Here is a 17,541-nt window from a genome sequence, read left to right as displayed (position 1 = left end):
AAAAAGATAATCTTGACATTTTAAACATTAATTTAACGGCCCCAATATCGTTCTAAAAATGTGTAAACATTCTCTAAATTATCTCATGTTAATTGAGGTGGATTGTTCTCTTAAGCGAAAACGAAGATTTAAACGGGAAGTATTCCATCTTAATTTACACATCTTCTCTCTCTTACAGAATTAAACGTTTATAAGAGTATTACGTTAAACTCTTAGTAAGATTTATCTACGGTTAATCTGCAGCTTACGATTTTTCGAGCTTCTCTATTTCGATAGTATAAAAACCCTCTAGTTTTAGTAGGAATTATATTTTGGATTATGATCACTTTCTACGCTAGTATCAGGAGTTATATGTGTGTACCGCATAAACGAGAAGGATGCTGACAGGCAGATAGTGTTGCCATAGGAAACTACGCAATGAAGAGAAAAAATCTTTGCAAAAATTTTGATGTCTTTCTGGGAGTTCAATTTTCCTTAACTCTTTTAGTTCCGTGAAGAGTTTAGTTGTTCGTTAAATCATCAAATGAGTGTAGGCTCCTTCACTTTTTACCCTCCACTAGCTTTCCAGAGCTTTCCCGAAAAAAATGAAAGTACGAAATTGAATCTTGTTTACTTACAGAAATTGTTTTAAATTCAATGCTTAAGATTATCTGGATCCAACATGCTTTCAGTTACGCAGGTCAATGGTGACATAAAACCATTCTTGTACTTTTTATTTTCAATGGAATATTTGAGAAATTACATGAGACATTCAAAACTTTATTATAAACTATATTACTATTCCTGTTAAATGATTTTTCTCGACTGCATATTAATGAAAGTTTTCTGAGCACATTTAAGGCAAGCTGTCCTAACTCATGAGGTTCAATGCTGTAGCTTTTTAAGATACATTTTCCACTTATGAGGAGTTTTTCTGAATGTAATCATATCAAAGTCAAGAAGCATTTGTAGCTATAAAATTTCTGATAAAAAATCTTTTCTAGATGGCCCATGAAGCTATCTATCATATTATTGGAATTTTATAAAGCGATAGTAACAGGAAACTATTAATGCGAAAAGAAATATGCATTTCTTCATTTTAATTCTTGGAGCTGGATTTGCTTTTTCTCGACCAGGTATTTATACATATTTCTTTCTCTTACATTACGCCCCCCCCAAAAAAAGAAATTAAATTGAACAATCTGGGAGGAAGTAAAAATTTTAACCTTCAATGAATAGTAAATTTTTAGGGTACTATTAGGTTTTGAGGGCCGTAAAAAATCGCCAAACTAATGTAGATGCCTATGCTGCCAAAAATAATTGCGGCAATCCTAAGGGAAGTATAATAGTAAACAACTATCTAAGACTGATGTTTTAATTTACATGAAAGGGTTAATTTCATATAATATTTTTTTATTATTATAATTTATGTAAAAAAGGCAAACATGACTGAATGGAAGTACAAGAGTAAATGACTATTTCAGATCATTATTATAATTTATATAAAAGTTGCTAAACATAAATGAATGGATGCCTGTATTCTTATTTCGCTACCGAGTTATCGCTAAAGCATAGTTTCATCTTGTTGATTGTTCAAACATAATTTTCTATAATGAACGATGCTTTTTCTTTGAAAAAATTCTCGGTAAAGTGCAGAATCGTCCACTTATTTGTTTGCCGCATTTTACAAGAGTAAAAACAGTTGGATTTGTGTCAATTTTCTTTTAAGTAAAAATAGGTCGATGTGTGCATGGATACTGAGTATGTGCAATTCTTAAAAACGCGTCAAACAGTGGGTGATTCTGCACTTCACCCAAAATTCTATTGCAGACTTTTCGTCATTTCGTTCCAAATTGTTAAATCCATAGGATATTAAGGATTTAAAATCAAAAAAGAATTTTAAAATTAAACTAGTATTTCAATGGCGTCCTAAGAAATATCGAATTATGTAATCTTACGCAATATGAAATCAGCGCGTGCGCTAGATTTGGCGCGTTGTTAAATGGCCGCGTTTGCTAGATTTGGCGCTTTTGCGCATACATTTTCGCTGCAATTTTTTTACGGTCCTCAAAACGGAATAGTACCATTTTTAGAATTTAGGAAGGCACAAGATACCAGAATTATGAAACTTGAGCCGCTGAGATAATGGCAGAAAGTGTAGCATTGGCCCTAAGCTGTAACGAATCGTTATTTAGAAAACTGCAGTTCTGTAAATCACGTTTGACTGTTGTTATAATTCTTTTAACAATTAGAATTTGCACTGAAATAAGATATATAAACTTACAGAAATAATTGCCTTGGGATTCCGTTAAGTTCAAATTTTTCTTCTGATAGTTTGATGCGCCTGCAATAAAATCGCGTACGCGAAGATAACAATATTACAATTATTTTTTAGAATTAATTCATTTTTTGGAACTAATTAACTCTGTTAAACTTATATAACTCTAGAGATGACTGTAATTGTAATTTTTATTCAAAATCAGCAATCTGAGATGTACATAATAAGAAGCAATTTGGTAAAGAATTGTAAAACGTCGTAAATGACAGTGAAATATTCATTTTCTCTACATTTCAAACCTCAGTTTCAGCGTTATTCTGAACTGATGTTGATTGAGAACTACTCGATACTGCAATACTGAGATTTTTTAGATCCTTAAATGTGTATGATTATCGAAACATCCATTGGTCATTCCAAAAAATGGTAACTCTAGTCATCAGTTTTATGTAATTAAAGGCGATACGGAAATTATGATACACACATCATATGTTTTGTGTATCCACGCTTATCTTATTAGACAGTCACTAAAACACTTAACATAAGTCAGTAAATGGAGGATGCCAAGACCTACGTCACGCAAACGGTTTTGTGCAGCTTTGACGTAGACCAGTCGTTTGCAAGGTTTACATCGTATTGAGAGACAACACAGACTACATGTTGTGTTGCTAATCTACGAGCATTTGAGGACGGCAGCCAATTCAGTTTGCCTTTGGTAACTTTCAATCCATTATTTCCTTTCTCCAATGTGAATAATTTTTTTATTCAAATTTAAAAGTTACTGAGTCTAAGATAAATTACAATCTTTAATCGCATGAGACATCATGTGAACTGAAAACATTAGACTTCAGCATATCGATAGCAGTTAAATGGCATCATTATGCAAATCCTACACAGGGTATCAAATGTTTATGAAATACAGAAATAATTCATCTCCATTCAGTGCCATTTTCATATAAGTGTTTTTGAATTCTTAATAACCTTTAGGCGTTTTGACGAATTTTTTTAAACAGTCTTTTTCAAATACTCTGTTTCTCAACAGCAAGTTTGAAAATTTATAGTGTTATTCAGTCTTAGCAAAAAAGTGAGTAATAAAGCCTGAAATCGTAACCTGCATTCGAATTCTGTAATTTTTAAATCTGCATTGTACAATTTTTAATATCTGTCCATTAAATTAATAATGAAAAATTTCCGTTAAACTAAAGATAATTCTTTTGATGTAATTAAAACAACAACTTAAATAAACAAATAAGCAAGCCTTGTTGTCTTAACCCATGCTGCGGATCTCTCAGGAGATCATTTTTTTGATGAATGCGTATATCTAGACTCCAGGGTACCCAATGATTTTGTCCTCCTTCTTACCTTCTGATTTCTACTTCTTTCCTATATGATTTTCTTCTCAGAGACTGGAGCTCAAGTTAAGTTGCGCTATTGCTTTTCATGCAGAGAGACACGTCTCAGCTGTGTGGGGAGATTTGTAAGGCTGGAAAGAAGGATCCTGGTAGTTGACAGAGAAGGCACTCTCCCCAACATATTATTTAGGCCTCTGCTTCAGACTGAAACGTGAGGCACTTAGCTGTCCTCGCTAGAATCAATCGGATTGTCGCTTGTTTATAGTGTCAGTGGCTTGGGGATAAGCGATTCGAAGTGCCTGTTATGGGATTGAAGCTGATTGTGTGGCTTCAGTAAGTGTACGAGTTCTGTTAAATCTAGTGTGGGATTCTGCATCCCCTTTTTGGACTCCATGGTGAGTGGGGTTGCCAGGTCCAAATTCTGTTTTTCTCTGAAAAATAGCTCATATAAATCAAACATTCGAATCTAATATTTCAACCATATCTTCTGCCCTGAAAGCAAAAACGAATGCAAATTCTAATGCTGTTCCAGACAAGAGTCGTCCTTGTTATGTAGTTATTAAAGCTTGTCAGGCTAGCTGCAAAAAATATAAATAAATATATAAAAGCACATGTCAGAGAATTAAAACATATGAAATAATTCCGATATGGAAATCTATTAAATAAAACTCTCTTCCCTATGCAATTTCATCTGCGTTTAACCAAACTTGGTTGCATTGAAAAAATACTTAATTACACTGCTGGTCACCGTAAATCCAACAGCCTGACGGAAGCATGCAAATAACATGAAATTTACAACGTGCATTAGCGGAGGTGAGGTATGCAAATGATTACAATTTCAGCGCAGACGCACATCACGCGCGCCTGTGGCGCCACTTCAGAGCGCTATTTAAGGCTTGGAGTTTTCGACGATTTCAAGTTCGGCAATTGTGTTTTTCTCGTGGTTTTTTTCAAAAAAAAAAAAAAAAAAAAAAAGATCAATTATGCCTTGTAGTAAGCAACGATCATCGTTTGATCAAGTATCCGAGTTCGACAGAGGAAGGATAGTGGCCTGCCGAAGGTGTAGATTATATTTCAGGGAAATCGGTAGCCGTGTTGGACGAAACCAAACAACTTTGATGCGGATATGTGACCATTGGATGCAGGAGGGTACGACGGACCGACGTGTTCGATCGCATCCACTTCAGTGCACCACTTCACGTGATGACAAGAACATTGTGCGCATAGCAGTGACGGATCGCTCAGTCACATCACGAACCATAGCACAGCACAGCACATTCGGTCTGTAACGCTTCATCCAGTGTCTACGCGTACCATTCGACGCCGTTTACAGCAGAGTGGTCCCTCCCCGCAAAACGTCCATTGCTTCGTCTACCCTTGACGCAGAACCACAGACGTCTCCGCCACCAATGGTGCGAGGAAAGAAGGATGTGGACGGCAGAATGGAATGAAATTGTCTTTACTGACGAGTCACGCTTCTGTCTGCAACACCACGATGGTCGGATTCGAGTCTGGAGACGCCGTGGAGAGAGGATGAAGAACAGCTGCGTTATGCACCACCACACTGGTCCTGCATCGGGTATTATTGTATGGGCCGGTATTGGATATCACTCTCGCACTCCTCTAATACACATTGCCAGTACTTTAAACATCCAGCGCTACATCTCCGAGGTGTTGGAGCCAGTTGTCCTTCCTTACCTTCAGGGCTTGCCCACAGCCATATTTCAACAGGATAATGCGCGACCACACGTGGCACGCATTGTCCAAGGGTTCTTCGTCAATCGCCAGATTGAATTGCTTCCCTGGCCGGCTCGCTCTCCGGATCTTTTGCCGATAGAAAACATCCATGGTTGTTGAACGATTGACCCAGATTACATCCCAAGCTGCCACACCAGATTAACTTTGGCAACGTGTGGAAGCTGCTTGGTCTGTTGTACCCCAAGAACAAATCCAAAGTCTCTTTGGATCAATGCCGAGGCGTGTGGCAGCGGTGATCTCCAACAATGGCGGCTACTCTGGCAACTGATTCTGGAAGGAACCACACTTCACAGAAGTCTATAAATTTAATCATTTGATACTTGGTCAACATGTTATCTACTAAATAAATTTTGTTGTGATATCTCTTGTCTTTCTTGGTGTTGCAATTTGGGTGTCAAGCAGTGTTCAACACAGGGTTTATCTTAGAAGTGCACCACCTATGCGTAGTAGAGTAGGAATTCGCGAATAAACCTTTATAGCATAATATGGGTACATCTACACGGATCAAGCGTAAAGAAGGTCAGTTGACGACACGAAGACCCTGACTTTCCTAAACTGTGAGGAAAGCTACGTATTTGCTACCCTTGCATACCTACTCATTACAATGTTTCCAGTATCAGCGATGTGGCCGTTCCCCCCCCCAAGATGTTCTATCGTGGTAAGCCGAAATATGCACTTTGTCTGTGGAAGGACATGATAGTGACACTTATGATGTTTATGTTTTGTATACTATGCATTAAATGCAAAGAACACATTTCTTCTTCCCCATTGCTTGACACGCTCTTTAAAAATCTTTCGCCCCATTCGACATTATTATTTATACAAATTTCTTGTAAGCATTTGAAAAAGCAGCAGCACCAAGATTTAGATTTTACACTTGAATTCTAAACACTGACACTGCGGCCTTTTTTTCCATTTGTTTCTTAGGTTTTAAGCAATAATATAAACGTATGTACTCATTATTAATCCACTAAATTAGCATTGAAAATTTTGTGTACTTTTATTACTGAAGATAAAAAAGTCAAGTAATTGTGCACTTTCATGTTGCAGAAAGGAATCGATATACAAGTTGATGCTTATTTATTGTTATTTATTATAGGTAGATTGTTTACACCATCAGTGTTCATTATTCATATTTAGTACATAATGCATAAAATTGCATCATGTAAACAAAAAGATGCATTTAAAAATGGGGCATGTTGTGAATATAGGCACGTGGCTTAAAAGCTAAGGCTGAGGAATAAGAAAGTGGTGTGTTTCTTATTTAAACTAAGAAGAACAGAAAGTTTGTGATTAGAAATTTTATTAGTATTTGAATGCGTAGGATGTTTCTAAAGTTCTAGAAACTGAGCTCTACTTCAATTCCTAGAACTTACAGGCAGCGCTATCGCCAGGGATAGTGGTATTTTTATGCAATCTTTTTGTGATACTTTTATGCATTTTATATTTTTATGACATTTTTATGCAATGACATAAGCCTTTACATATTTATTTAGCTATCCAGCGAATATTATTTATTCCCATTCAGTTGCTTGATTGAACAGGAATAGTTTTGCAGCACTATTTTTGCAACCGCGGAAGATGCGAAGAGCAATCATTTTCTTTAAAAACTTTACGGGATGTTCTGTTTCAGAGTTTAACCATGCCCAACACAGGTGAATTGAAAAGACATCAAAAACGTCTAAGGTTGACTCACGTTTTCACACTTCTCTGGTGCATATATGCAAGTTTATGTTTACATGATGCAATTTTATGCATTATGTACTAGATATGAATAATGAACATTGGTGGTGCAAAGAATCTACCTACAATAAATAACAATAAATAAGCATCAACTTGTATATCGATTTTATACGAGTATTATGGCGGATATTGTATAATTAAGGGTGTACAAGCAATTAATTGTAGAATGACTTATTTACAACAATGCAGCTAGTTCTGGAATGTGGGAGTAAAAAAGAGAACGATAATTTAAATTAAAAAGAGAATCAATGGGTTTTTAAGAAATAAAACTATCAGGTTCAGTGTTTCTCCTTACTTGCTTTGGGAACATTCAAGAACCTGACTCGGAACAGGGAGCTTACTAAAGCTATGTTCAATAAATGTGGGAAGTAAACAAGATACACAGGAAGGGTATACGAAACCCTTTATTTTTCACTCTTTACAATGATTTCCGTACTTCGGAATACAGAGACCAACCACTTGTGGTCTGAACGTAAGAATATAAAAATATTAACTAAACTCTAACTTAACTTTGGAGTAACAAACAAGGGCCTCCGAGAAGATTGGCCGTATATTAACAGGGAGCCGTATGTAGTACAGAGAACTGTTAACACTACAGTTCCCTGTTCCCTGTTCCGAGTCAGGTTCTTGAATGTTCCCAAAGCAAGTAAGGAGAAACACACAATACGTTTAAAATTATCAAGAGGATTAAACCTCTGGCCTGTTAGGCAACCAGCAACCGAGTAAAAACTGCTAAGGTAAGCGGCCTGCTTCTACTAACTCCTTCCTTTCTCTCTCGCTTGGCAAAAAGCCACAACTTAAGTACTTGGCGTTCGCAAGACAAATTTGCATAAATAAGTTAAAGGTTTTAATTCTGGCCGGAAGTAGAAAATAAGAAGTGATAGTAAAGATTTAAAATAAAATAAACGTTAGTAAAACTTAAGATCCTTACAGTCTTTACATATTTATTCAGCTATCCAGCGAATATTATTTATTCCCATTCAGTTGTTTGATTGAACAGGAATAGTTTTGCAGCACTATTTTTGCAACCGCGGAAGATGCGAAGAGCAATCATTTTCTTTAAAAACTTTACGGGATGTTCTGTTTCAGAGTTTAACCATTCCCAAAACAGGTGAATTGAAAAGACATCAAAAACGTCTAAGGTTGACTCACGTTTTCACACTTCTCTGGTGCATATATGCATGTTTTTGTTTACATGATGCAATTTTATGCATATGCTAGATATGAATAATGAACACTGGTAAAAAATCTATTTATAATAAATAACAATAAATAAGCATCAACTTGTATATCGATTTTATACGAGTATTATGGCGGATATTGTATAATTAAGGGTGTACAAGCAATTAATTGTAGAATGACTTATTTACAACAATGCAACTAGTTCTGGAATGTGAGTAAAAAAGAGAACGATAATTTAAATTAATAAGAGAATCAATGGGTTTTTAAGAAATAAAACTACGAATCATTAATTGAATCTATCAACAATTACTTTTTATTTAAATAATTGATACATACATTAGATAGCATGCTTATAAGAATTAAAGACGGAAAAGTGAAGTTTCTGTTTTATTTCAGTTCCAGCAAACAAAACAACCCAATTCGAGAAATTTCTGTTTCGTCCTTTTCCGTTATTCAGTTCAAATGACAGGAGAGCATTATTTGATGGAATGAAGAAAGAGGAAGGTGCCGATGACTATGAATACAGGATTGCTGTTCAGCTAACCATAAATGAAGACCCTGCCTTGACTGATATCACTAATCTAAAATCTCAGCCTCCAAAGCATATTGATGGAAATAGCTTCAATCATGACGACCTGAGATGGCAATTAGATGCCAGTAAACAGGGCAGTGGAATGCTGACAGCAGATCAAACCATCACAGAAAGTGGTAAATTTAATTTTATGAAAAGTGTGTGTATAATGTTTCTGCGTTAATTAGCATTCTACTCCAATGGAATAATTCAATGTGGTTAGGCCTGCTCGAAACGTATAACTCTAATAAATTTGTAGGCTAAGTTGTCTTCGTTAACATAAAATGTAACTAGATCTACCTAAGTGTTAATCCTTGCCAATTCTCGCACAGGCTTGGAGATGAACATGACCAGGGGAAGGATGTAAAGCTGCGTTCAAGACGATGAAGTGAATGTCACAGAGGTATAGTCACAAGGAATAAAATGCGGTATTTCCATTTATACTTGCGACACAAGGTCTAAGCCGCACCCACTTAGAGAAGCTAAATTTGCGCATGCGTTTATAGGGTATTTCTCCCACTTCCCTAGCGTCCTTAATTATTAGCGTTAAATTAAACCTTAATTTTTCATCTCTCCAAAAAAACTTCCAAAAACTTCCAAACTTCCAAAAAAAAACTTCCAAACTTCCAAAAAAATACTAATGTCTCTACAAGTGGCGCCCGAACTAAAAGGGTTGTGGATGATGATTCTCCGCACCCAAGATTTGGCGACTAGGTCCCCTAAAACCCTAGTCGCCCTTCAAAAAGGGGAGTATATAAGGTATTTCTCCCACTATCCTAGCGTCCTTCGTGGTGTAACGATAGCATGCTAGGCCGGTATTCCAGAGGTCCGTGGTTCGATTCCCGGCGAAGGCGGTTGTTAATTTTTCATCTCTCTGACTTCCAAACAAAATCCTAATGTCTCTACAAGTGGCGCCCGAACTAAAAGGGTTGTGGATGATGATTCTCCGCACCCAGGATTTGGCGACTAGGTCCCCTAAACCCTAGTCGCCCTTTAAAAAGGGGAGTATATAAGGTATTTCTCCCACTATCCTAGCGTCCTTCGTGGTGTAACGATGGCACACTAGGCCGGTATTCCAGAGGTCCGTGGTTCGATTCCCGGCGAAGGCGGTTGTTAATTTTTCATCTCTCTGACTTCCAAACAAAATCCTAATGTCTCTACAAGTGGCGCCCGAACTAAAAGGGTTGTGGATGATGATTCTCCGCACCCAGGATTTGGCGACTAGGTCCCCTAAAACCCTAGTCGCCCTTTAAAAAGGGGAGTATATAAGGTATTTCTCCCACTATCCTAGCGTCCTTCGTGGTGTAACGATAGCATGCTAGGCCGGTATTCCAGAGGTCCGTGGTTCGATTCCCGGCGAAGGCGGTTGTTAATTTTTCATCTCTCTGACTTCCAAACAAAATCCTAATGTCTCTACAAGTGGCGCCCGAACTAAAAGGGTTGTGGATGATGATTCTCCGCACCCAGGATTTGGCGACTAGGTCCCCTAAAACCTTAGTCGCCCTTTAAAAAGGGGAGTATATAAGGTATTTCTCCCACTATCCTAGCGTCCTCCGTGGTGTAACGATAGCATGCTAGGCCGGTATTCCAGAGGTCCGTGGTTCGATTCCCGGCGAAGGCGGTTGTTAATTTTTCATCTCTCTGACTTCCAAACAAAATCCTAATGTCTCTACAAGTGGCGCCCGAACTAAAAGGGTTGTGGATGATGATTCTCCGCAACCAGGATTTGGCGACTAGGTCCCCTAAAACCCTAGTCGCCCTTTAAAAAGGGGAGTATATAAGGTATTTCTCCCACTATCCTAGCGTCCTTCGTGGTGTAACGATAGCATGCTAGGCCGGTATTCCAGAGGTCCGTGGTTCGATTCCCGGCGAAGGCGGTTGTTAATTTTTCTTCTCTCTGACTTCCAAACAAAATCCTAATGTCTCTACAAGTGGCGCCCGAACTAAAAGGGTTGTGGATGATGATTCTCCGCACCCAGGATTTGGCGACTAGGTCCCCTAAAACCCTAGTCGCCCTTTAAAAAGGGGAGTATATAAGGTATTTCTCCCACTATCCTAGCGTCCTTCGTGGTGTAACGATGGCACACTAGGCCGGTATTCCAGAGGTCCGTGGTTCGATTCCCGGCGAAGGCGGTTGTTAATTTTTCATCTCTCTGACTTCCAAACAAAATCCTAATGTCTCTACAAGTGGCGCCCGAACTAAAAGGGTTGTGGATGATGATTCTCCGCACCCAGGATTTGGCGACTAGGTCCCCTAAAACCCTAGTCGCCCTTTAAAAAGGGGAGTATATAAGGTATTTCTCCCACTATCCTAGCGTCCTTCGTGGTGTAACGATAGCATGCTAGGCCGGTATTCCAGAGGTCCGTGGTTCGATTCCCGGCGAAGGCGGTTGTTAATTTTTCATCTCTCTGACTTCCAAACAAAATCCTAATGTCTCTACAAGTGGCGCCCGAACTAAAAGGGTTGTGGATGATGATTCTCCGCACCCAGGATTTGGCGACTAGGTCCCCTAAAACCTTAGTCGCCCTTTAAAAAGGGGAGTATATAAGGTATTTCTCCCACTATCCTAGCGTCCTCCGTGGTGTAACGATAGCATGCTAGGCCGGTATTCCAGAGGTCCGTGGTTCGATTCCCGGCGAAGGCGGTTGTTAATTTTTCATCTCTCTGACTTCCAAACAAAATCCTAATGTCTCTACAAGTGGCGCCCGAACTAAAAGGGTTGTGGATGATGATTCTCCGCAACCAGGATTTGGCGACTAGGTCCCCTAAAACCCTAGTCGCCCTTTAAAAAGGGGAGTATATAAGGTATTTCTCCCACTATCCTAGCGTCCTTCGTGGTGTAACGATAGCATGCTAGGCCGGTATTCCAGAGGTCCGTGGTTCGATTCCCGGCGAAGGCGGTTGTTAATTTTTCTTCTCTCTGACTTCCAAACAAAATCCTAATGTCTCTACAAGTGGCGCCCGAACTAAAAGGGTTGTGGATGATGATTCTCCGCACCCAGGATTTGGCGACTAGGTCCCCTAAAACCCTAGTCGCCCTTTAAAAAGGGGAGTATATAAGGTATTTCTCCCACTATCCTAGCGTCCTTCGTGGTGTAACGATAGCATGCTAGGCCGGTATTCCAGAGGTCCGTGGTTCGATTCCCGGCGAAGGCGGTTGTTAATTTTTCATCTCTCTGACTTCCAAACAAAATCCTAATGTCTCTACAAGTGGCGCCCGAACTAAAAGGGTTGTGGATGATGATTCTCCGCACCCAGGATTTGGCGACTAGGTCCCCTAAAACCCTAGTCGCCCTTTAAAAAGGGGAGTATATAAGGTATTTCTCCCACTCTCCTAGCGTCCTTCGTGGTGTAACGATAGCACGCTAGGCCGGTATTCCAGAGGTCCGTGGTTCGATTCCCGGCGAAGGCGGTTGTTAATTTTTCATCTCTCTGACTTCCAAACAAAATCCTAATGTCTCTACAAGTGGCGCCCGAACTAAAAGGGTTGTGGATGATGATTCTCCGCACCCAGGATTTGGCGACTAGGTCCCCTGAAACCCTAGTCGCCCTTTAAAAAGAGGAGTATATAAGGTATTTCTCCCACTTTCCTAGTGTGCCTTCGTGGTGTAACGGTAGCACGCTGGGCCGGTATTGCAGAGGTCCGTGGTTCGATTCCCGGCGAAGGTGGTTGTTAATTTTTCATCTCTCTGGCCTCCTAAAAAATCCTAATGATCCTAACACGTTTTAGATGTGTCTACAGTTTTCCCATTCAGGTTTCGTGCGTTCGCTCTCATCGGTCGACGTTTATCCCAAGTCGGCATAAAGTTGAAAATTTCGACCTTTATGCCAAGAATAATTAGTCAGATAACTATTCACCACTCAGACGTCTCAAAGCTCATCACGTGGAAACTGGTCACGCCTCTAGTACCTGATATCCTGCCTCCCGAGACCTACTTTCAGCATTTCCCTACCTGCATCGCTCATCGAAGCATCTGACTGAGAGAGCCGAAAAACAACCTGCATTCTTTGCAGGTTAATCGCGGAAAACAGAGGAAGTTGGAGTTGGAGTTTATGCCTAGAGACCTAAACCAGATTTTGTGACGTAGCACAGACTGGTTGCCTGGCAGCGCAACTCGGCTTAAACCCCTTTTGCCCTTTATACAGTCGTCTGAACGCAGCTTAAAAGACCCTTTTATTTAACACAATATCATTTACAGACGGCACGGACTTGACGTGCTTACAAAGACGGACCACTTGCGTTAAGAACTTAAAAGATACGTAATACTAAATTTAAAGATAAGAGCAGTACAAGACTACACTATATTCAATTTAATCTAACAGGTTGACTCAGAATCTATACCAGCAGGATAATAATTCGGCGGTAAGAATGCATAGCCAATATTTAAGGTTGACAACTGACACACACACACACACACACACACACACACACACACAAAAAAAAAAAGTGTGCTCATAAATCATGCTCTCAGACTAAACTTCTCGCTACTTCAGTTCAAATACTCTCTCACCCTAATTAATTTATATCCTGGCGAGGAAACGCGAGAGAAATGAGAAGGGACGGGAAAGGCTCTGAAATTAAAATAACTATTAGAAAAAATAATATACCTCACAAATTTATTAGTTAAAAAAAGATAGTAGGATCATAGTATTTTGAAAACATATAAGAATTAGATTTTATGTTTTCAAGTAATAACATGCAATCAGTTTAAACAAATATTAAAAACGTTTGACTTATTTTGGTAGCATAAACTAATATCAAACTCCTAACAAATGTTAAGCGAATTATCGCTACGTCTGGGCAGAACTGCAGAGTCTTAAGTAGGTTTTAAAACAAGTCTTTTTATAAAATCAGAATTTTAACATAAATGTACGACTCATGCTTACAATCACAGCCAACCATTTGTGGCGATGTTACTTAAAGTAACAGTAAGTTCAAATTTAAAACTAAGCTAGCGTTCAAAGACTACACAATTCAAGTTGATTCGCAAATCTAATCGGCGTAAGTATTTAATGTCGGCACAATAACGCACAGCCGAAGAATAGAATCTTATCTGAAATAGCTTGCCTAGTAACCTTAACGTGGCCTCAAGAGGCAGAAACACGCTCTGCCTTACATTCAACAAGCTTGGTTTAAATACTCGAAAAGTAATTTGCATTCTAGTAGGAAAACGGAAGAGAGAAATGACTGAAGGATTTTAATAATAAGCAACTGATTAATTTAAATAGTAATTCTTGCAGTTCAATAGTTTCAAATATTAATTTATTCAAAAAAACATTAATTGTGAATAAGCGTTTAATTAAGATGTTTTCATTTCAAATAAATAAGTATAATGTTATTAAATTCTCTTTTTTAATAAATTTACCAGAAATCATTCATACGAAATTTAATGTAAGTGGGAAGCTATATTTTACGCACAATTTACAGGGAGTCCCCCCCCAGCTTAAAAGGAAGGTCGTCTAACCTTTCACTATACATACATATGAATCTACTCTACTAGCAGTAGTCAAAGAATTACCTGTTAATATTCTATAGGTAAAGAGCTGAAAAATTGTAGAGATTTGGCGATACAGTGCTATTTGGCAATTTTAAAAACTCAATTTCGAAAATTCGGTAAGTCGGCAAGTTGATCAATTCTTGCGACAACTATACGAAATAAGAAATGAAGAGATAACAGACGATATATATATATTGTATACTAAATTTCACGCATTTATATATATTACACACATTAATACACACATGCATATACATAATATATACAGAGCCTGACTAAGGCAGGGGCATACGAGGCAGCTGCCCCGCGACCCCCCAAATTCAATAGAAAGTTTATTATTATAAAAATTTAAATGCCTCCATAAAATTCGGTTCTTCATAACTGAAGTAATGAAGCAGAGGGGGGAGGCAAAGAAGTTTTTGCCCCGGGCCCCAACTAAGTCGCGCCCTGCTCATATCTGCCAAACATTATTAAAAACTCTTTGATCACTTTTTGGACAACTTTTAAAGGATTAATTGATTATTAAAATTTAATTAGGTTTTACACTAAATAGTTTTTTTCCCTTTTTGTTTTAAAGAGTAAAATTTCATTTAAATTTCATTAAATATTAATTTATTCTTTTACTTTGACTAAAAAATATATTTAAATTTTCCTTAAAAATTTTCTTTTGGTTTCAAAATTACATTTACGTACAAGATTTTAGCATTAGGTGGGATTAATTTCTTGCCAGAGTTTTTTAGTTTCGCCATAAAGTCTAATAAAAGTGATGGAAGTTCTTGATTTTTTTTTTTTTTTTTGTGTGTGTGTGTTTTAAATAGGTTTTTCAAATACATCTTAATTCATTGGATTATCTGTTTAAAGGTAAACATTTTTGATTTAAGAAATTATTCACTCTAGTATTTTATTTTTTCGCTTTTGTTTTTTCACTTTCGTTTTCAATACTTTTAAAAGAATAGAATTCTTTTTCAAGATTATTCTAAATTTAATTAGGATTTACATTAAATTATTGGTTTCAAAATTACATTTACGTACAAGATTTTTTTAGTTTCGCCAATGATACCAAAATGGCAAAAATGTACGTATCATTCATTCTGTTTTGCATCTCAAATTTAGACTATGGCTAATGAGAGTGGAAGGAGTTCTTAATTTCGTTTTGTAGGTTCTAAATAAGTTTATTAACTACATCTTAATTCATTGGATTATTTATTTAAAGGTTAACATTTAGATTTTTAGAAAAAAATCACTGAAGTATTTTGTTTTTTCACTTTCATTTTTAATTCTTTTAAAGAGAAGGAGTTCTCTCTGTTTTTCTAATGTTTCTAATTAGATTTACTTTTTTTTTTGTTTTTGCTTTGGGAAAGGGACAAAATTTTCGGGTGAACTATTATAATTATAATTGTAATACATTGAAATGGAGCTGCCTTCTTTAAAACGAAGGTCTCAGCCTGGAAAACCGAGGCGTGGTCGCTAAGTCTGAACCGTGCTGAGTGAATTTCTGTATTGTTGTGGAAAGTGACAAAGGCTGCACCTACGTTTGTACCTGCAATGTTTTGATTTACATTTCTGTCTTTTCTAAATCTTATGACGATATGATAGATGACAGAAAGGTAAACTGCAATACGTTAATAGGACAGCGAGTAAAGATCAATGTGAGGACGAATGCGACATTGATCTTGCTGATGAGGACATAAGTGATAGGAGTTTCACTTCACAACTCGCCTAATGTTCCTATTGCAGATAAATAAAAAATTTTGGTGCTAACTAAGATCCCTAACTAGTCACTGAAGCGTTTATGTAAATGTCTGCATCATTAGCGTTGCGAAAGAATTGTATGACATGGATGAACTTCGAAATGACGCAGGTATGAGATTTATCATAAGCAGTTACTATTTTTAGGGTAGAAAAGCGGAAACACCCGAATTAAAATTAGGAGTAATGGGACTACTGAAAACTAAAATTAGAGTTTTGTTATATATATATATATATATATATATATATATATTAGCTTACACATACACACATATATATCCAAATACAGGTATGCCGAGAATTAGTGTCCAGGCTGAATCTATACTCATTTGCTAAAAGCAGAAAGCTCCACTGAAGTCTTGTCCAACCGTCTCCACCGAAGTCGAATGTTGTCTGCACCATGCTAAACATGCTCTCTGCTGCTTATCCTCGAAAGATCTGACATATGTCAGATCAGTTCCAGAAGATTGTTGACCGCCAAAAAATCAGTAACAATTAGAGGATCGGATGTTAAGTCCGATGCAATCCGGTATGTGTTCCGGTGAAAGTGGATGGTCACAGCATTATTTACAAGCGGGGTGGATTTTTCTGCCGCTATCAAAGAAAGACATTTAAGGTGGCCACTTGTTAGTCTAGCCAAAGCAAACTGGGAGCCACGGTCACATTTGATTTTCAGCACAGAGCCAGGGGATGTTCCTGTGTACCATTGGTACGTGGGTGGAATACGCTATATTAAATTGAGTATAGATTTTTCATTTGAGTAAAGTTCTTGATTAGTAAGCAAAGAGCCAGTGACCATTTCAATTTCACTACCCTCTTTGGGCAGTCTATCAGCGACCTCATTGCCACTAAGGATCACGCTCTCTTGTGTGCTGCAGTGTGAGGGACACAAACAGCGGGTCTTCTGGCGTACAGCCTATCTCACGGAGCCGTCGGGCAACTGTAGGCCGTGAAAGTCGGGTTCCAATGGCAGCATACAGCTCATGTGAGAGCTGTGAAGCTGCAGGAGTCCTGTGTCGCGTTGAAAGTGGCAAATAACGATCCTCGTTCGCCGTTGTGGATCTTGGTTGAGCATGTCCAGATCTTCTCGATATCGATTCACTATCCTGAAACTGTTTCCAAAAATTGCGGATGACACTAAGCGTTACACTGAGCTCTGTAGCCACCCGTGCTTTGTGATTGGCTTGCTTCCATTGGCCTACCGACAATTCTCTATTCTCATTGCGTCGTTCGTACGTTTGTGGCTAGGCTACTTATTTCACACCTGATACCCTGTAAAATATTTCTAACTCTTGCGAGAAATACCGCGAATATCTTGAAGGAGTACCAGCGCACAAATCGACTTAAACTTCTTGTGCACGTAGTATATCGTTTGTACAATTACAGTTTCGCAGACACGTATGTGTACACTTTAATTTGTATTCAACTCTGAA

At 38.0% G+C, this 17,541-nt stretch overlaps 1 protein-coding gene across 3 annotated transcripts in view; it reads left to right on the top strand.

Moving 5' to 3' along the window:
* LOC118192176 (uncharacterized) overlaps positions 1-17,541 on the top strand; it is a 31,895-nt gene that overhangs the window by 8,344 nt on the left and 6,010 nt on the right. For 2 of the 3 annotated variants that reach the window (XM_035363077.2, XM_035363078.2), the window contains exons 2-3: positions 984-1,115; positions 8,686-8,997. In XM_035363077.2, coding sequence (XP_035218968.1) covers positions 1,064-1,115; positions 8,686-8,997 — 364 coding nt within the window. In that variant the 5' untranslated portion in view covers positions 984-1,063. The remainder of the gene's footprint in view (positions 1-983; positions 1,116-8,685; positions 8,998-17,541) is intronic. The other variant, XM_035363079.2, reaches the window with a different exon arrangement.

Source organism: Stegodyphus dumicola, chromosome 1, assembly GCF_044657685.1.
Source record: "Stegodyphus dumicola isolate Sdum_Otavi_A_Nest chromosome 1, ASM4465768v1".
Classification (NCBI taxonomy): domain Eukaryota; kingdom Metazoa; phylum Arthropoda; class Arachnida; order Araneae; family Eresidae; genus Stegodyphus; species Stegodyphus dumicola.
This window is presented reverse-complemented; position numbering and strand designations above follow the sequence as displayed.